General features: G+C 38.1%; 3 protein-coding genes across 11 annotated transcripts in view; 1 reads left to right on the top strand and 2 right to left on the bottom strand.

The window, feature by feature from the left end:
* Window positions 1-11: 11 nt before the first annotated feature.
* Window positions 12-8,080, bottom strand: FBXW2 (F-box and WD repeat domain containing 2). 5 transcript variants are annotated; one of them, XM_041483841.1, is made up of 7 exons: window positions 7,944-8,080; window positions 5,942-6,451; window positions 4,513-4,707; window positions 3,593-3,726; window positions 2,900-2,986; window positions 2,125-2,224; window positions 12-598 (listed from the first exon to the last, which is right to left on the bottom strand). In XM_041483841.1, the coding sequence occupies exons 2-7, from the start codon at window positions 6,429-6,431 to the stop codon at window positions 507-509; spliced, it is 1,098 nt and encodes a 365-aa protein (XP_041339775.1). In that variant the 5' UTR covers window positions 6,432-6,451; window positions 7,944-8,080; the 3' UTR covers window positions 12-506. The 5 variants fall into 5 exon arrangements, with proteins under 5 accessions (XP_041339775.1, XP_041339773.1, XP_041339777.1 ...); XM_041483839.1 differs by having other exon boundaries at window positions 2,055-2,224; XM_041483843.1 differs by having other exon boundaries at window positions 2,055-2,224; window positions 5,942-6,359; window positions 7,944-8,073.
* LOC121362400 (translation initiation factor IF-2-like) lies at window positions 7,630-8,815 on the top strand. The gene is made up of 4 exons (XM_041483870.1): window positions 7,630-7,660; window positions 7,751-8,441; window positions 8,531-8,587; window positions 8,676-8,815. The coding sequence occupies exons 1-4, from the start codon at window positions 7,630-7,632 to the stop codon at window positions 8,716-8,718; spliced, it is 822 nt and encodes a 273-aa protein (XP_041339804.1). The 3' UTR covers window positions 8,719-8,815.
* A 681-nt stretch (window positions 8,816-9,496) lies between these two features.
* The window catches only part of GARNL3 (GTPase activating Rap/RanGAP domain like 3), a 30,948-nt gene continuing 23,544 nt past the window's right edge, over window positions 9,497-16,900 (bottom strand). For all 5 annotated transcript variants that reach the window (XM_041483829.1, XM_041483825.1, XM_041483827.1 and 2 more), the window contains 3 exons: window positions 16,678-16,887; window positions 16,262-16,373; window positions 9,497-15,516 (listed from right to left, as the gene is read on the bottom strand). In XM_041483829.1, coding sequence (XP_041339763.1) covers window positions 15,360-15,516; window positions 16,262-16,373; window positions 16,678-16,887 — 479 coding nt within the window. In that variant the 3' untranslated portion in view covers window positions 9,497-15,359. The remainder of the gene's footprint in view (window positions 15,517-16,261; window positions 16,374-16,677; window positions 16,888-16,900) is intronic.

Genomic DNA, 16,900 nt, shown 5'->3' on the forward strand with positions numbered 1-16,900 from the left:
TCAAGCACAACTTGATTTCAGACTTGGTAGTAGATTGAATGGTTTAAACATTACAAGCTATACTTCAGAGCCCAAATAGGTATATTTAAACATGAATATAGACAAAAATTTGTGGTGAATACTGTTAGCATGCTGCATTGCATTATGTCCAAAACAACCCATTCCCAAATGCCCACATAAAAGTAAATGATTGTGCATTGCATGATGATGATACCATTGGATGTGCAACTTTGGTTCATGCAAAGTCTCGTTTTATGGACACACTGCTGATAGGCCATAAATTCCTGAAGGTTCTGTATGCTGAGCTTTTCAGCCATGTTCTTTCCATAACACCAAATGGATACTATGGTCTGGCATACTGGTGGCAAAAACCAAGCCCGTATCATTTTGGCCATTTAGTCCATTTAACCAAGACATTTCACCAGCCAAGAAGCTTGAACCTCTCTTTGACTTTCTATATTCTGGTAAAGGCCAGCGGCTTATCAGTTTTTCTGTCCTCAAGTCCATTATATACAGGTATCTGTTGTCAAACAGTAGAGCAAATATCTCTCCAAAGCCCAGCAATGACACATTTGAGAAGTCTGGAGGTTTGATAACCCTAGAAGACAAGAAAACAGTGTTAGAATCTCCCTTACAATGTTGTCATGAGCTTGAATTACTAAAGCAAATGCTGTGTGTCTACAGAAAATGTGTCTAAATTAATCATTATGAAGTAATTTAGAAAGAACTGGATGCACATCTTTCAAAATAAGCAACTGAACACTTAGCCACAGTCAGGCCTGTGGTTTCACTTCTGACTTTATGCATTCAGGACAGACCCATCTGAACATAAGTGAAGGCTAAGGTTTGAAAGGGATTATTCTGCAGAGTACAAGAAAAAAAAACAAAAACCAGCCATTTCCACATACAAATGAAAGAGCAAATATACTTGTGTTTTACAGTAAATTTCCATATGGATTTCATGCCTCAATATCTTTACACTAAGAGGTAAAAGCTGTTAATATTCTTTTGATCACTCCTGTAAAAGGCGGAAGTAAAACATAGACATGCCTTCTTGTGATAAGCAGGTCAGATAAATCATCCAAGACTGGTCCTTAGAGTGCTGTTATACTGATGTTTTATGTTAAATTAACCATGGGGAGAAATCAAAGTATTTTTAAGTTCCCCAACACCTTTATGATGTCTCCCCTTAATAAATAAAACTTGGAACACAAACGGAAGAGTTGAGTCTTCCACGACTGCCTGCATGTTTGATCATACCATTACATAAAGAACTGAGGCAGAAAAATGTGTGGGGATGAAAATCTGCTCTCAGCAGTAAGAGACCATCTTTCTGTTTTGAAAGATGGGAGGGTAAACTAAGAATAACAGAGTAATTTCACATCTTACTCATAAGAAGCACTTCTGGAGATCTTTCAAATATCCACAATTATTCAGGCGATTTGAATTAAGAAGTCTGCTAGAAGTTCTAAAATGCTTTTTTTTCTTTAGTTAGTTACTCTCTTTGATGCCACCATTTCCAGTTCATACAGCCTGATTCTTTATGTGGAAATGGGATGCCATCAGGTTTGGTCACTTATTGCAGTCTGATAAGATTTCACTGTCATTCCACAACATTAGAAGGAGTGACAGATCAGTAGTGCTATAAGGAAAAAGAGTCTTTTTAATTTCTTGTCCCATCAAAGAACCCCCAGAAATTCCTGCTTGGTTCTCTGTATAGCAGTCTCCATGGTAACATTAGCTCTGCATCACTACATTTCCACATTCACAACTACAGTATTGCAGTCTGGTATAAGTCTATACAGAAACACTTCAGCTTACAGAATGAAAATATGGAAGAGAACTAGCATGTGGCCAGAAACCAAAACAGCAATGAAATGATTCATATTATCAGATGACAAAATTAGAATTAAACCACTCGATATGTGTAAAGCAAAATGTTTACAGGATTTTATTCAAGATTCTTTTGGTCCACATTTAGGGTAAGTTATTAAAACTGGTAAATTACTTCTTTTTTATTTAATGAAGACTGAATCCTAAACTGAACAGTTTACCTGAGAATATCATAGCTGGCAAAGTCCCACTGGTATAATCCTAGTGCTGAACTGCACACTATGTATTTACCATCAAAGTGCAGCCTGGGCTGTAGGGAGATGCTGCGGTCTTCAGAAACAGACAGTGTTCTTAAGCATTTGCAGTTTATTTCCCTTCCAATAGGCCAAATCTACAATTAAAACACAGTTTAAGACCATAAAAAATTCACATTATAACCCATAAAAAATTCACATTATAAACGGTTACATAAATAGAGCAAGCCTCACAGTCTCTTTTTAAGCATCAGGTAAATGTGTGCATGAGTTTTTTTCAGAAATATTTATCTGTTTCATGTACGAACATCAATTCTTCAAGTGACTTATCTCAGAGTATTGGTGCAGCACATGTTGTTTCTAGCCTAAAAAATTCCCAGTGAAAAATGGTTACTTTAAAGAATGGGAAAAAAAAAAAAAAAGAAAAAAGAAAAAACAAATCAACCATCCAACTGGGACAGAAATGTAACAGTGCTTCAGTTATGAAGCACTTCTATAGCCACAAACTTACAGTACTTTCAAACACCTAAGTCCCCAACAGTAACAGTATTTCCATTTACCTGCTTCACTGACATGACCTGGAAGCACAGATTCTTTGCATTACCGTTGTTGTAGAGCTATAATTTAAAACTAAATGCTAAGGCAAGCATTGAAAAATTAGCTTCCAAAGAGTTTCATGGTCTGCACGCAGCCTCTAAAGCGGGAAATGTGGGGAAAAACTAAATCCTTCTATTGTTTGTAAACAGCAAATCACTCAAGCTTTTTTTTCCCCAATGTACCAAAATAACACATGCATGATATATGGTACATACCTTTATTTCATACTTATCTGCACTTAGGAGAATATAATCCCCAGGACTATGCATAAGAGATTTGACTTTGCATTTCTGTAAAACTACCTGTAATTGAAGGATAGTAATGATTTATGTTGATGCTGCTAAATAAACAAATTTTCATTTGCATTTTTCATTTCACTGACCACCTGCATAGTGTATACCCATGAATAAAGGCAGTACAAATGCTTTTTAGCTACTGAAGGAAAACTACAGTTTACACTCCTCTTGCTCCTACTAGTGATAGTTTACTGTACTAATAAGCAAACATACATACTTCACCTGTACAGTCACACCCCTCATCTTTCAAGTTCTGAAATAACCAGAGGAAAAATATTGTTTCATGATCACATTTTTGTTATCAAGATCATCCGATTTTTTACATAACTTTTAAAGACGTTCTTCTTTCAGAACCAGTTTATATTCAATCTTTGAATCAAAACACTGCTTCCTAGTATTAGCCCAGCTGCTTTGGAATTGAAATACCTTCAATGGTCTGAAAGGTTTAATTACAGCTTAAATTTTTTTTCTGTTGAAATGTTATTTGGTAGTATTTCCAGATGTTCTTCAGATTCTAAACCTACATGCAGGATTAGGATATAAAAATTTAGAACATGTTACAAATTTAGTGGAAATAAATGTGTGAGATTAATTATAAATCAATATTCCCACCTTAGTGACCCATTCTGTGTGTCCAGTAAGGGTATTCAGGCACGTTCCTGTTGATAAGGCCCACACTTTCACAGTGAAGTCTGCAGAGCCACTGACCAGGATATCAAGTTCATCATTGTAATCCACACTAAAAACTTCAAGCAAAGAAGGAACTAAATAAGGACTACCAGTCTCTATGCATGCATTCTTCTCTGAGACACTAGTAGGATCTATATGAATTCAGCAGCTTCTAAATTCATATGCTACTACATCTTTAATTGTTCTTGAACTATATAAATGAATTGTTGCTCTGGATGCCTAAGTTTACATTGCGAAATTACTGTGGTTTTTTACCCAAATTAAGAGCATGTATATCAGTGGTTCCTTTATGGCTGGATTGTAGCAAAGTATAACTTAAGCTGGTTCCTATTTCCAGAATTTTAGTAAGACAATTCCACAGGATTAGTATATTTTATAAACACAAGGGAAAAAAAAACCTACAGCTGAGCTGAGGGTATTTCTAAGTACACAACAAATAATTTAATGAGGGCAATGCAAATACAAATTCCCAGGTCCTATTTTGCTCTTAGTTTTAAGCTCACGTCCAGTGTGGGAACAGAAAAAATGGCCATGGCCATGTATGCCCTGCTACCTAAGATTTGCACCTCTTTGAGACTTGAAGCTACTGAATAACCATGGCATTTATTGTTACTTCCATGCAATTGCAAAATGGCTAAGCTTTAGCATATTCAAGGACAAGTGTATATCTGTTCTGGTCACTTTCCCTGTCGATGGGAACTGAGGGGACTCAGGTGACAGAGAACAGAGGCTGAACAAACCAAAAAAGCTAGTGCGCAAAAAGCTAACTTAAATTATATTTTGTTTAATGACGAGGTATGTTACTTCACTGGTGAAATTACAATTTTAAAATTTCAACATACCTGCACCAGTATGTCCTCTGAAATGCTGTGTCTTTGCCCCAGAGCTCCATTCCCAACAGGCTACTGTGTTATCGAAAGATCCTGTTACAAGCTTCTGTTCATCAAACTTCACTGCAGCACAAGTGTGTGTCTGGATACCATATATGCACTGACCTGTGCTTACATCCCACAGTTTTGCAGACAAGTCATCTGATCCTAGAATATAAAACAACAGGATAAATGCAAGATTGGTAGATTCCAGCACTACCTCTGACTGACAGTGTCTATTGAAACAGATGCATGGAAGTTCACGTGACACATTACTCGGTTTGCAGAGCCACTGACTATCAAGCTTTAGTTTCTTCCAGGAAGGAAAGGGTTCCAGCAAACCTTGAAATATAGATGAATACCAGGCCTCATATCCTGCCACTTTCTTTTCTCTGTCTGAAGCTCCTCTTTTTTCAATTGCTAGCTTTGGAGAGCAAAATAAAACCCTGGACTCCTTACATCTGCTTCTTCTCCTGGGGGTTTCAGTACAAAAGTTGTCAGAAAGTTTTGACAATGCTGTTTTCTGTGTATGACATTCACTGCTGAGTAGGTAAGTGAAAGACTGGCTAGAATCTAGTTGTTGGCTTCTAGTAAGTATCCTAATGTACCAACAAATGACCGACTGAAGTCAGTATTCCCAACTTATATTGAGAATAACACTGTCGTTCCAAATGATTGGAAAATCCTTGGAACATGTTCTGACAGCGATTCACTGTAGCTCTGTTATTATTCTTTCATACTAAGGCTTCATTTATGTTCTATCTGTAACTTAAGTTTAAACTGAAATATTGAAATCTCTTCAGGGAGGAAGCTGAAATTATGTGCGAGTCAGACTAGTAGCAAGGTTAAATCTAGTTTTACAGCACTTCATAAAACACTTATGTTAGGAACTGAAAGTTCCTAGGCTTACAGCCTTGTTTCAAAGAAGATATGACTTTTTCTTCCATGCTCTGGTAGACGGAAGTTCTCTCACAGCCCGAAGTCCTTTTAATTGAAAGCTGTTGTCTAAGAGGACAGCTAACATATCTGTACTTCTCAAATGGGCTTACTTACAGTAAGAGCATGATCAAAATCACAGAGCAATCTGGACCGGAAGGGCTCTTAAAAATCATTTAATTCCAACCACCGTGCCATTGGCAGGGACAATGATGCCTACTGTTACTATTTCTTTATCCAACAAAGTCATCGGTCTCCTTGTGTTCTTAGTAAAGTGACTAATGAGTTTATTAGTACAACAGATGTTTAAAAACTTGAAAAAATAAGTAATTTTGAATCATCATCTGTATTCACACTATGAAAATAATTTGTATTCTGGTAAAAGAAAAGCAAATTGTCATTAATCTTATGAGGGGGACGAGAAAACAAAGAATTTTAAGACTTCCAAGTTGTCTGTCCTTCCTACCTGTACAAAGAAGTCCATCTTTATAGTAAAGTGCATATACTCTGGCACTGTGTCCAATTAAAGAGGATGTCTCAAAGGCTTCGTGGTCCTTCAGTTGCTTCATCCTTAAAATAGCTTTTAGGTAAACCTTCTTCCAATGCAGAGGATCCTGAACAGAGTCATCTATCTGCCAACCCAAATTCTTACACGCAGTCTGCCACACCTCTGTACAGGCACTTATAACTTTGTTCCACTGCTTAGAGACGAGGCAACATGTGAGTAAGGTCTGCGGATCAAGCCATTTTAACAGATAAAAACTAAGTTCCAATGGAAGAAGTTTGAGGAAGTCCCTCTTGAGTAGAATCTCTAGATTATTGGAGAGGTGCCTGAGCTGGACTGCTCCACTCAAGCTAATCAGGTGATCCAGAGTTTCATTTTTCTGCAAGTCCGTCAGAGAAAGAAATGCAATAGAAATGTTATCAAGCCATGCTTCAAAGTCCTTTTTCTCCATAAGGTTATGGAAAAATTTACCTGTGATACATCAAAATACTGTATTAGTTCCGTTCAGAAAATAAGGTATGAATCACAACTTCATTACTGGTACATAAGTATTCCAAATGGCATGTTAACACATAGATTGAAGCGATCAAATGCATTTTAAAATATTCTTTAGATTAGGACTAAGCCTTTGCATGCACCCTGAACTATCATTTGTCCCACAGCAGACTTACAAGTAAATTGTATGTAGCTAGTGAATGTTAGCATTCATTATGAATGTTAACATATTTCTTGTTTTAGATTAACACTTTCAAATTCTGAGTCCAATAAAGTAGGGGTTACATTTTATACCCATTACAGCAAATAAACACTGTCTTAGAGTTTACTCATGGATTATTCTGATAAAAGGAAAAAAAACCACAAAAGCAGAGCGATAAGCTAGTTACTAACATAATTTACTCATACCTTCCTCCTGAACTATTTTAAATACAAAGCAGGTAACTAGTTAGTTTTTTAAAAAGTATACAGAGACGTCGGACAAACTGTGTTGGAGGATACGTTAAGTCTTTCTAATCTTTCTATTTGGCCCATGTAAAGACCTGAACTTGCGCTGGTGTAGCATCAGTTTTGATGTGTCTGCACCACTTTGACCTAAATGCATTTTAAAAATCTTGTTGTTGTTTTTTTTTTTTTTTTCCTATTTTCTCAGTTTATTTCCACTGAGACTTAACTGTGAAACTGAATACCACCCCCTGAAAGCACTTATACTATCCTGTGACATCTCAAGTTCCTTCAGTGACCTGGGACCATTGATTAAGAAGATAAACATCAGGTAAACAGTTAAAAAATAACATACATTTATTTTCCCTGGAAGGTCTAATTCATTAGATAACTGTCTGAATTTCACAGCACTCCCAAACTGAAAGAACTGAGGTATCTGAGTGGGACTCAACAGCATGTTTATTTCTATACAGACACTTTACCATCATAGAATAAGATCTTAAGAGTACACCTCTTAACAGGGCACAGGAGTACAGAAAATTATAGTTGCCAATGTAAAAGGCTGCACATGGCATGCAATTGTTGATAAAACACACAAGAAGGTTCTGGATGTCAAATGCACAGAAGCAGCCGCTCCTATTAAATCACTATGTTGATTCATTACAGTAACTTTTACTGCAGACAGCACTTACCGGCTTTCCTCAGCACATATGGCAGTGAATACAGTTGCTGTTGAAACAGGCATGTGTTCTCTTTAAACCAAGTAAAAAATTCTAATAGGCCGGCTACGAATAAAAACTCCGTGAGCCCCAAGGCGTTTACTGTATTCAGTACGTGAAGCTATTACTGAAATTAAGGGCTGCTATGAGGCCGCTGAAACCGGTGCTCGAGCCTCTTTTCCAGGTGTTACGCAGCCAGCCCCATCCGCTCCCCCCGCCCGCTCCCCATATACCTCCACACGCAAAAAGCACGGCGAGGACTGCAGACTCAGCGCCGCTGCTGCCGATAGCTCCGCGTCGCTCACCTCAGGTAGCAGCCCGCTGCGGGGTGTCCGTCGGCGGGCAGTCGCCACGGCTTGCGCGGACTCCCGGAGTCCAGCACGGCCGGGTGCTTCCCTGCGGCCATCGCTCCCACGGCAGGACCGGCTCTCAGCACTTCCGCAGCCCACGCCACAATCTGCAGGCACCCACGACAGAAGGGTTACTCTCAAGACGAGACCAGGGCCTCACGACCGCTCGGCGATGAAGAGAGGGGAGGGCTGGGCCAAGCCCGCGCTGGGCGAACCGCCGGCACCGGAGAGAAGGCGCTCCCCGACCCGTCGCTCTCACCATCAGGCGACTTCCGGCGCATCCCAACGTCATCGTGCCCCGCCGCTTCCGCCGGCCCGCTGCTGCTCGGGGCGCCCGCCCGGCGAGAGGCCACCGCGGACGGGCGCGTCGACACAGGCTTCCCACAGGCGAGAGATGGCTGCTGAGGAATCCCGCTGCCTGCTGGGCTCTGCCGCTTCCGACTCGTACCCGAGGTTTTGGCAAGTTCTGTTTGTTAAGAATATTCCTGTAATTATTATGATGAAAAATGCACTAGTGTTTATCATACTGACTTAAAATCAAGTATTCTCTCTCCTTCTGGCAGTGATACGGTGTTGGTGGAACCATGCACAAATCTAAGGTGAAAACTGCATCCCCCTTACTTGATTAATTTGGACATAATTTACTTTTTCCTACTTGCATTTATTCTTTTCACCTTGTAATTGCAGGTTTTGCCTTTGCCTTGGTCCAAAGAATTTCGGGATTTTATAGTAAGCATCGTGAATTGCTCTCATTTCTTCAGTTCCTGTGTTCTTTTAACCTGGTGTACTGACTGTAATGGCCATGTGAGTATATTAATTGTATTGGGACCAGTATATTTTTTTTTCTAAGATGTAAAATAAAATCTAATTTTATAAATAAATAAAATTTCCTTGCTTTTCCTTAGGGTGCACAACGTAACCTGGGTAATGTTAGTTTCAGACCGCAGTATTTGATGTTTGTGTGGCTGTTATTTCTGTTAATTCTGACCACAGAATTAAGTCTTAATCCCAAATGGAGATGAATTCTTGGCTTTCATGGATTTAAGGTTTTTTTCCTATTTTTGTCAAGGTGGCTAGGAATGCATTTAAATCACAAGAAGGGTTGTACTCTTAAGAGAATGTCTCTGATACTTCGGGAAAGATGATTGCTTTTTCAAAAGGAATTGCAAGGTCTTGGAAATAGTAAGAATACACACTTAGCCAGAAAGGGAGAAAAACTCTTTTGTAGTGTTAGTTTACAAAGTAAAGATTCCCAACTGAAGCAGGTCTCCAAAAGTCTAAAAGATGCCTGGAAACATAAACCAAAGCTGGATTATGTCTTTTATCAAAGATGGCTAAAGCTTAAGACACAAACAGCAATCTCATAGGCATGATACAGCATTTCAGAAAACTCCAATGGAAAAAGCAGTGCTCTGTACTACATCCTGTCTTTTTGATTTCTCATCTTTTTACTTTGCAGATTTGAAAGTCATTAGTCCTGTGTGTGTGAAACAGGTGAAAGAAACAGGTGGGGTCAAATTTATAGTTTATTACAGATGAAGAAATCAATAATGTTTCTTCTTCACAAAGGTGATAAATAGCACTTAAAAGAGTTTCAGATGTGATAGGACTGTTTCTATTTGGATGTTGTATCTAAAATACAAACCATGCATGCTATCATATGACATTAAAAACAATGGTTATACATCAGCATTTAGGACCAATGGTAAAGAGTCTTTGATCACAAACATAGCAACAGTCTTAACAATATGCCATTATGAAATTACAAAGCAGTCTGCTACCATTCAAAGACAATTAAACTGACATTCTAGATTGATAATGCTCTGCATAAACCTCTACATAACATTTTCCATTCGACCAGGTAAATATACAGAAAATTATCTCAAATTTCTCTTCAAGTCTGATGCTAGTACCACAATTTCCAGTAGCAAAGAGGAGTCAGTTAGTTACAGGTCAGCAACAAAGTGAAGCAGCTAAGCAGTATACAGGCTGGTGAAGTTGCTGTGCTCAGGTAATAAGAGTAAAAATACTTTCTAACCTGCATGCAAGTACAGATGTTTCCTGCAAAATCTCTTGAGCCTTCCCATATTGTTAATATTAGGTTCCCAGAGTATAAATTAGTCCTTCACAAAAACAGATTAAGCCTATCTGATAAAACAAGTGCTTTAACAGAATAAGCAAGCACTGTGCATATGAACCGTGACATCGAATTGTTAAGAATGGAAATAGCATGATACCCATTTTCATACACAGAAGGCAACAGAAATTATTTGGAAATACCTTATCACTTGCTGATGGGATTTTCCCTTCCCCTGCCTTTTACGATCCCATTACTTTAAATTCCTCAGGATTTTTAATCCCTGAAAATTTACAGTAGAAATTACAAATATATATACACCTATATATGTATATATATTAAAAACGAAATCCAAATGAAAAGGGTTATATATTTCAAATGCAGACTAAACCAACAGCTCTGGAAAAGCCGCTGCATCTGCAAGGACAAGTTATAGACCCACACCTTTAGAAAAACATGTTTGAGCTAGCCGTTACTGGTCAAATATACTTAGAACAGCAGAAAATATATGTCAGGAGTAGCAACCTTAACCATATGTAACTAGTTAGGCAATAACGTTACCCATTCCCTGCCCTCTTAAGTACTGTTTAAATATTTATTCAGTTTACTGTCAAGTACTAAAAAATTCAATTTGAATCTATCAATTAGAAATACATGCACATTTATAGAAATAGTCACATGAAGGCAGAGAACAAACCTGCTGATCATTCCAGGTGCCTACTTGCACGTATGTTATGCATTGAAAAACAACAGCAAACCAACCAAAAAAACAAAACAAAACAACAAACAACCAAAAAACAACCCAGCCAAACACCCCCTCCAAAACCTGAAAAAGAAATCCCAACCAACAAACCAACAAAAAACCTACCCATACCACCAGCTTCGAGAAACCACAACAAACAAACCAAAACAAACAAGAATCCCTGCCACACCCCCAAACTAGTAAAGGACTATAACCAGAACAGGCCTTACTTCTTTGCAAATCAGGAAACTGATTGTGTGCGTGCATTCACTGAACCTAGAGAGCAGTTCTCTTGCTACCGTGGAAGTGTTCCATTACTTCTGAACACCTGTAAAATATTTATGTGTACTGGATTGCCACTAGAATAAGGAACTGAACAAAAATGACTCTGTACTGGTTTCTAAAGCCCAAACAGGGCTTTAGGGACCTTGCGAACAGCTCATCAAAGCCTTAAGGGCTCCATATTGTGAGTGTGTGAATTAACTTAGCTCATGTGTCTGGGGGTTCTTAAGTTCTAGTCACACTTCAAAATTGTGGTGATGGTTTTGCTGTAATTCAAATGCATGACAAAGATGACAAGTAGCCCAAAATCTTGCATATCCATTTTGAACAGATTTTTGAATGGTGGTGCACAGGTGTGTGTAATGAAATACATGATAACATAGTGGTCCTTTCTACCCTCAACTATTTTGTGTTTCCATGCATCATTAACCACGCTGGTCAGAACACACAGGTACAATCTAATGCTTGCACCAATGTAAATGACATTCTTATAATTTAGTCACACTAAGGCACAGGGATGAAGTGGTGACCAACACCATTTAGCCAGAAGGAGGTAAGAACCCTACTGCTGCCTACAAATCCAGCACATTGGGAGAGAAAGTATTTCTTGCAAAACTTAGCCGAGAGTCCAGAATGGGCCTTCAGTTAAACTTAGCCTGATAGCAAGTGTTCAATCTGGTAACAATTCTTCCTTCACGGAAATAATTCCTTCCTTCTGTCCATCTGTAGCAACATTTTTCTGTTTTCCGATCAGAACAACACCCATCTTACATAGTAGATTCAAAGATGATCTTTTCTCCTAACCATGAGATGGTCAGCAAGCATCAAGAATGTAGCCTACAGGCAGCTTGAACATCTGATGTGAAAGGAGAAAGGGTTGTGCTTACAGTGGACATGGCTACAATTTGTGCCCAAAACTACTTTTTAAGTTTTAGAGAGTATATGCATGCACATGCTGGAAAAACAGAGGGCAAACAACATGGCTCCAATGCTGGAGTAAACGACACAATAGCCATCCCAGCAGCCTTCCAACAAGCCTTGTCATCTTACGCCAGTCTTAAGAAGGAGAGGTTCCGCAGGTGTGTAAGAACTTTGCCCTTTATAAATGATGCACAAGAGCTTCGGTATCAATACCACCAACTGCCTCTAGATTTTAATTAGCGGACTGAATAGTAAGCATGATGTTTTGAGATAGAAGCTAGTTCTCCTCACATGAAGAGACATGGAAATCATAGTTGTCTGTTCAGACTACTAAAAACTCAAGCCACATCCTGGTACAAGGTTGTGTACACTAGCAATTTCACATTATTGTGTTGGTAATTTTTTTTTTTTTGATACAATAAATGTGATAAAGAACTTCACAGAATTTGGTTCCTGTGGCTTGTGGCAAATAAAATTGGAATATTATTTCCATGTTCTCTGCCTTCTACCTATGTTCTGGGCTGCTGTCATACAGTAACTAGGTAGTAAACTACATATACATGACTGTAAAGCCTCAGCTACCAACTCTAGGTGTCACATAACCCAAACAAAATGTTCTATCACTCTCTACTTCTTTTGCCACATTAGATATTATCCCTCTACAACACTCTAAGTACAGAAGCAAAAACTTAACAAGGCACTTACTGGATACATTAAGAATGAAGACATTAATTTTTTTTCCAGGATTCAGCTCCTTCCTCTCCTATATGAGCAACAGTCTAAGGTCTGGTAGTTCCCAGTGTTCCCAGTTGCTTAGTAGCTTGTACCAGACCCATTAAGTCAAGCTATAGCATAAAAGGAGGTGGGGCAGATGGGCAGGGATGATGCAGTTGCTGGGCTTCCCTTTTCAAATGATACCAATACCCTGTTCCAGGTATGTACCATGAAGCCAGTATGATCTGGTATTGTGCTTCAGTAATCCAGTATCTGTACTCCTTATAGTTCATTTGCTAAATGTCATCAATGCTGTAATTACAGGCAAACCTGCAAAGGGTCTTTCTCTCTCTCACACTCACACACACAGACACACATACACATTCCCACCCCCCCAACACTCTCTTAATTAATGGTAATACTTTACAGCCACTGCTGCACTTCTGATTCAAGAAAATAACTTGCTTTATAGCCCTTTCTTCTATAATCATGTTTAGGATATAATGCAAATGCTGTATCTATATGCATTCTGACTACCATCATAGACAGTTGTCAAGCTTTCTGTCAAGCTTTTATCATTCTTCTTGTTCTCCCTGGTGCTTCATCTCTAAGGCTAGTCTTTCAGGATACCTAAGTATGTGTGTGCTCAGTTTCTTCAAAACAAGTTTAAAAATCGCCATGTATTGTTTCAACTGCTATCAAACAATAGTTAATAATTTTAAATCATGCTGTGATAGCACAGGTGAACATCTGCAGTATATTTAAAATCCAGTATCTGAACAGGTTAAAGCAAAGTTTCCAGTTAAAATTTTAACTAAAGCCCCAGTTTTGCAACACACTGGTACAGTCTTCAAAAATAGGCACAAACCAGAAATCAAATACTACATTGAGAGAGCTGTTCTTGGAAAAAGCTTTTCCTTTTTAAAATACGTAAGTGTCAGCAGTGACCCCAAAAGTGGACTCAAAAGTGTTTACAACTTCCAGGAAAATAAGTACCATGTGGTACTTTCAGATTGATTTTCTTTTAACTTTAACTGTGCAAATAAATAAGGATAGGGTAAAGTAACACAATCTCTGCAAACAACATTCTCAAAAAATAATTACAAGTTTTGGTAAATACTTCAATCTGGTACTTCCTTTTAGATGCTTATTAAGGTTCACCCCACACATTTATGAGTGCAAAACCCACTAAAGTAATAATAGCCTTCTGCTCCTAGACTAATTACTACTGAAAATATTGCTTCTTCTGTTGATTAGCTACCCCAGTTGAGAGTAAGAAATTATGCTTCCAGATAAGACCTTGCATATTCTCTTAAGTGAAGCAATTCAGCCATATTATACAATAAACTGAGAAAAAAAAAATCACTTTGCAAAACCAGTTTTACATTCAGACAGATGGCAGCAAAAGGCATGCATCTCCAGATGATCATGCTTGAATAAAAGTGAAATCATGACATACGGGTGGTATTATGAAATAAAATCAAGGATACAGAAGTATTTCTACATTTAGAACAAGAAACACTTGCTAATAAAGCTAAAACATCATATATAGAAAGGCTTTCATGAAAAAAAAAACAAGACCCAACAAAATCCTTGCAAAGGTGTTCTAGAGGAAAAGGTTAAAAAAAAAATCAAACTTTAAATATAAACCCCTGTCCTTTAACACAGTAAGAGACAAGATCATTGTTTCATCACAGAAGACCTTATTGCCACTGAAATTTCATTCTGCTCCAGTTAGAAAATACAAATATCTGAAATCATTACTTATACTGTTGGTGCAAGCACAGACAGCAGCTAATGGTGATCTCTGCATAAGAATCTTTTTGTAGTCAAAGACAATTTGGGTTGCCTTTTCTGCGTGTAATGGAAAAATCTGCAGATGCACTACAATAGTTTTCCAGTAGATGGACCAGAGTTTTTGTTTCAGCATTTTTTGTTCGTGGTTTTTTAGTTTTTTCAGGTTCCAATTTTTAAGAAATATTCTGGAAGTTTGTGTGTCCTATAGAAAGGTTCTCTGCCTAGAGATTCTTTATGCCAAAAGTGTTTTCAAGTTTCTCTAAACAATGAGCCAAGGAAACACCATCTTCATATCTCACCTGATTCTTCAGTGCACATACCACAGATGCATCAATTTAGGGCCTGACTCCAGTGTTTGAAATGACCTTGCCTGAAAGCCTTTTTTTTTGTTGTTGTTGTTTTGTTTTTTAAAGACAAAAGTCGTAGTCTGTGTTGTAAAATTCCTCTTCCAACATGACGTACACTGTTGTAAAACAACCCATGATAGTAATAACAGCAATTAACTTTGCTGCATGTCATTTAGGTGAGTCAAATTATAAGAAGCTTAGAACAAGTAATACTTTTTGTTTACTTCAGTTTCAGCCTAAATCTCCCATTACCTACTGTTAGAATGCCATGAAAAGTATAATGCTTCATTAACTGAGAAAACATACCTACGTCAAAGATATACAAATTGCCAAATCAGGCTGTGCTAACCAGAACATGGGTTCCATAAGGATTTATCACCAGTACTTCCAGCCACATTTTACTACCAGAAGCAGTGTTTTGTGACATTACCATAGAGCTTACAGAGCTGTAAGAAAATGTGAAGTAAGGAAGAAAAGTTTTAGAAGTGTCTTCATTTTAAGTCAATGATGTCTTCATCATATAAAGAAATCAGCTGAAATGGATAGGTGGATGGTGAGCTCTCCTCCTTGTTTGCTGAAGTATCAGGATCTGAACTAGTGGAAAAATGACGTCTTTCAGAATAGCCTTCAAACGAGCTTGAGATTATCCTGCAAAGAGGAAGACAAAAGTTACTAAAAAAATACACATGGGCAGGAAGGAACAATGGCTACCTCTAGATTCAATCAAGTTATCCTAAAGACAGACACAGACTATTACAACTAAGTTTCCTCCTGTTTTACTCTACTAAAAATAATCAAAAGGCAGTATTAATGAAGCCCTCACCCAGATACTTTCCAAGTAGGGAAATATATCAAACATAGTTTCACACTGCAAGATATTTTTTGTTTTGTTACTCTCAGTCTCCTCTATCTTGCCAGTATTCTGTATTCTGCCAGTACTCTACATAAAGATAGGTTATGGAAACAATGAAAACAAGAGAATGGCACTGGGGTGTCCTGATTCAGGGCAAATTTGGGAGAGTGACAAACAGACATATGCTGCAGTATTTTTTCACAAAATTTATTCTGAAAATAGCAACACAGGAGCATACAAAGAAAATGAGAGAGTCTGCACAGTGCAGCTGCAGTAGTCCAAATCTTTGTAACAGGTTTAGCTGCAGCAGGTCCCACGAAACACCATTTAGTCTTGTCTTGCTCATTAACACATCTTTAGCAAAAAGTGTAACTGCTTCAGTACTTATGGTACTCAGATACTTCAACAAACACATTAGCACGAAATGCACATGAATATACATAGGTTTCAGTCAGCCTCATGCCAACTGAGATAAGCACGAGCAATCAATTCTGAAAATATTTACAGTCTAACTTAGGCTCTTTTCTAAAGTATATTTACCTGTCACTACTAGACGATCTTACAGCTCCCTGCTTAGGGTCTGACTGTCTTCGAGAAACCTTTTTCAGCTTCTGTGCACTTTCTGTCTTGGGTATAGGCTCATCCAAGAGACCTCAATAAAGGAATAAAAGACTTAATACTTTCAACAGAAAACAAAGTATTCATGAAAAGGTTAAGGTATCTGTTGCTGGTTTCCATTACTAACCATTTCTACCTAGCTTAGAATATGGCCATCTTATATGTGATCAGACAATGGCTATACTATTTGCAAATAGCGCTTCCTCACTGTTTCCTTTTTTAATTTTAATAATTTATGAATACTAGCTGCATGTTACAAACCTACCCGTGATGGTGCAAAGATCAGAAAGTATATGTTTGGCCATATATATTGCCACTGAGGAATGAGGAGAGTTTACCCAGCAATTCTTTACGTGTTCTGCTTGCAATTTCTTTAATTTCCATACGAGATAAAGGTAGTGAGTGCGTAACTGGAAGAGAGGTAATGCCACTCGACGTTGTATTAGTGATGACCTTGGGAGCCAAAGGTGACTTCAGAGGTCGTTCAATGCTTCGCCCAACCAGATTGCTGAGAGGTATTTTGTACAGGTTTTTGCATGGAACTTCACCTGAAACACAGAA

This window comes from Pyrgilauda ruficollis, unplaced genomic scaffold, assembly GCF_017590135.1.
Source record: "Pyrgilauda ruficollis isolate IOZ18807 unplaced genomic scaffold, ASM1759013v1 scaffold62, whole genome shotgun sequence".
Taxonomy (NCBI): domain Eukaryota; kingdom Metazoa; phylum Chordata; class Aves; order Passeriformes; family Passeridae; genus Pyrgilauda; species Pyrgilauda ruficollis.